The following is a 3,280-nucleotide window of genomic DNA, read 5'->3' as shown; positions in this document are numbered from 1 at the left end:
CCCCGCCCCTTCCCCCAGCAGCTGATGCCAATAACCCCGCCCCCTTCACCCAGCAGCTGATGGCGGTAACCCCGCCCCTTCCCCCAGCAGCTGATGTCAGTAACCCCGCCCCTTCCCCCAGCAGCTGATTCTAGTAGCCCCGCCTCCAGCAGCTTATGGCAGTAGCCCCGCCCCTTCCCCCAGCAGCTGATGGTAGTAACTCCGCCTCCAGTAGCTCCTGGGTTTTTTTACCCTTCAGTTTGTCTGTCAGGCTCCTCAGTGAGCCATATTGCTTTTGTTCATTTCCTCCTCCAGCTACCACATGTAAGTCTTGGTGGTGTTGATCTGACTCCCCCCCGCCGCCTCCCCCTCATCTCTTCGTCCCCCCTTCCTCACGATCTCCTCCTCCTCCTTGTCGTCTTTGTCCTTCTCAGCCTCGCTCTCCCACAGCGTGATGAGGGGCGGGTACAGCTCGTTCAGCGGGATGGACGTAGCGTGCTGCATGTACTTCTTCAGCGAGTGGCCGCAGGTCTCGTGCTGCTGCACGCGGCGCCCCATGTACACGACCAGCAGCGCCATGATGGACAGGGCAAACATGGAGCCCATGACGGCCGCCAGCGCCACGCTGCTGCGCCGTGACGCCATCAGCTGCACGGAGAAACCTGCCTCCCTGGTGGTGACGTTAAGGCAGGAGGTGGGGGAGGAGGAGGGAGAAACAAGGGTGGGGGAAGAGCTGGGAGGAGGTGTGGGGGAGGAGGAGACAGTGAGGCAGATGTGGTACTCTGTAGCAGGAAGGAGGTGTGTCAGGTTGTACTCCTGAACGTCAGCTGGGACCTGCAGAGAGAAGACCAGAGGAACAGGTGGGTGGAGTTTAGATCCAAAGTGTCCATGTGAGCTCAGAACAGAACCTGAGACTGAACTGAGACTGGACCCAGGGAACCAGGAAATCCTGCAGGTGTGTAAACGCTGACTCATCATTCCTGCAGGTGTGTAAACGCTGACTCATCATTCCTGCAGGTGTGTAAACGCTGACTCATCATTTCTGCAGGTGTGTAAACGCTGACTCATGATTTGTGCCGGTGTGTAAACGCTGACTCATGATTCGTGCCGGTGTGTAAATGCTGACTCATGATTCGTGTCGGTGTGTAAATGCTGACTCATGATTCGTGTCGGTGTGTAAATGCTGACTCATGATTCGTGCTGGTGTGTAAACGCTGACTCATGATTCGTGCCGGTGTGTAAACGCTGACTCATGCTTCCTGCCGGTCTTTCCCAGCTGTTTGTTTTTGTTGTTTTCAGTTCATTCAGCAGATGGCTGCTGTTACGTTTGGTTTTGTACTTTTTAGGATAATTAACTTTCTTTAAAAATATTTCCTTGGAGTTCTTCCTGTTGTCTTCAGAGCTCTGCTGGTCCTGTGCTCACCTTGGCGGTGTAGCTGATCTGGGAGTTGTCGATGTGCACGATGGCGCTGGTCCAGCGGGGCAAAGCGAGGGGCGTGTCGTGTTCATTCAGACCCACAGACGAAGCTCCTCTGGTGGAGTACAGCTTCCATTCCAACACCACCGACTGGGCGTGAACCACCTGAACAGGAAACAGGAAGTAGCAGCTTTATGGGAGTCTTGGCCTGAGATGATCGTCCTCGTGTCCCAGCGGTTACCTTAGCGAGCACCACCAGAGAGGCCGCGGCGCTGGACGAGTTCCCCGGCCAGAACTGCTCCCTCCTGGGCTCATCGGCCCACAGCATCCCCCCTGCAGAGTCCACAGCCACCGAGACACTCTTGGTGTCCGCTCCCTCCATGTTCCAGGCCACGCAGGTGTACACACCTGGAAAAGACTTCAGGTGAAGCTCCAGTTTCCCTGACGCTGACTGTACAGCAGCAGCAGACTGACCTGCATCCGACGGCTCGGCGTGTTCGATCACCAACGCTCCGGGCTCCGTCAGGCGGTGCTTCTTCTTCTTCCTATCAAGGCCACGCCCCTCCTCTGATATGATTGGTGCAGCCATGGCCTCAGAGCTCACCTGAGCAGGAAGAAGCAGAAGCATTTTTTATTAATGACCCTCTTCAGTTTGGGTTTAGTTTCATTCAGAAACTTCATTTCTGACTGTAGGATCCATGGGGTTGTGGAGGAGCTGTGGCCCACTCTTCTTTCCAGCGTTGCTTCAGCTCATTGGTTTCTGCTCAGCTCTCTGAGGTTCTGGTTCTGGTTCTGGACCGTTCTGTTGTAGATTAGCTGCAGTCTTCTGACCCTCAGGAACCAGCAGAGAGCTGAGAGACTGAACCGTGGAGGACACATCAGGACAAACCTTTACCCATTTCTGGTGTTTTGTGGCCCACAGTTTGGTCCCGACCCAAACTTTAGAACATATCTACAGAGGTGTCCAGGTCCCAAACCATCAGCCCTCCACCACCGTGCTGACAGCTTTTCCTCCTGTCAATAATCTGTCTCTCTGTAGAACGATGGACTCCAGATGACCTTTGACCTTTACCAGGTTCTCTGAGGTCATTGCTGATGTCTTTCCACCCTGGCGTTGTGTTACCTCACACCTGGAGCTCCAGAGAAGCAGAACCTCAGCAGAACCCCAGCAGAACCTGGTCCTGAACCTCTGAGATCCTGAGGCTGGAACCAGCTCTTCATCATCTCAGGCTGGATTTACAGAAGTTTGTAAAAACTAAATATTTTCATTTATTTTACTTTTCCAATTAAAGGATGTTTGACCTTTTTATAAATGTTTGTATTTGCATTTATTGTGTTTTAATTGTGACCTCCCACAACCCCATGACCCCGCCCACAACTCTATGACCCCGCCCACCTTGTCTCCAGTTGGTGTCACCCAGTAGAACTGGGGGGCGGGGTCAGCATCTGCCCAACACTCCAAGGTGATTGGCTGTCCTGAGCTGACGTTCACGGTCGGCGGAAAGGCGTGAGGAGAGATGTGGGGCAGGCAGCTGTTGGCTCCGCCCCCGCCCCATCCGGCCGCCACCACCTCCTGTAATTTTTGGCCAATCAGGTGCGGCGGGAAGGAGCAGACGGTGACGGAGGACTCCAGCAGTTTGAGGTGCGAGCGGTTGCCGAGGTGAGGCCCCCAGGAGGTGAGACAGTCACACCGCAGGGGGTTGAAGCGCAGAGACACCTCCTCCAGGGACGGGAGGGCAGAGAGGACGTCACCGGAGAGGAGGCTCAGCTGGTTGTTATGGAGGAGGAGAGTCCGGAGGGAGGACAGGTCACTGAGGGGGGACGGGGGGACAGGGAGACAGGGGGATAGGGAGCAGGGGGACAGGGAGCAGGAGGACAGGGAGC

General features: G+C 55.4%; 1 protein-coding gene across 1 annotated transcript in view; it reads right to left on the bottom strand.

Annotated features, from left to right (window-relative positions):
* Positions 1–129: 129 nt before the first annotated feature.
* The window catches only part of LOC108229047 (leucine-rich repeat neuronal protein 1), a 9,847-nt gene continuing 6,696 nt past the window's right edge, over positions 130–3,280 (bottom strand). The window contains exons 9-13 of the mRNA XM_037976816.1: positions 2,793–3,207; positions 1,871–2,000; positions 1,638–1,804; positions 1,403–1,561; positions 130–813 (exon numbers count right to left, since the gene is read on the bottom strand). Coding sequence (XP_037832744.1) covers positions 295–813; positions 1,403–1,561; positions 1,638–1,804; positions 1,871–2,000; positions 2,793–3,207 — 1,390 coding nt within the window. The 3' untranslated portion in view covers positions 130–294. The remainder of the gene's footprint in view (positions 814–1,402; positions 1,562–1,637; positions 1,805–1,870; positions 2,001–2,792; positions 3,208–3,280) is intronic.

Source organism: Kryptolebias marmoratus, linkage group LG8 (assembly GCF_001649575.2).
Source record: "Kryptolebias marmoratus isolate JLee-2015 linkage group LG8, ASM164957v2, whole genome shotgun sequence".
Classification (NCBI taxonomy): domain Eukaryota; kingdom Metazoa; phylum Chordata; class Actinopteri; order Cyprinodontiformes; family Rivulidae; genus Kryptolebias; species Kryptolebias marmoratus.
This window is presented reverse-complemented; position numbering and strand designations above follow the sequence as displayed.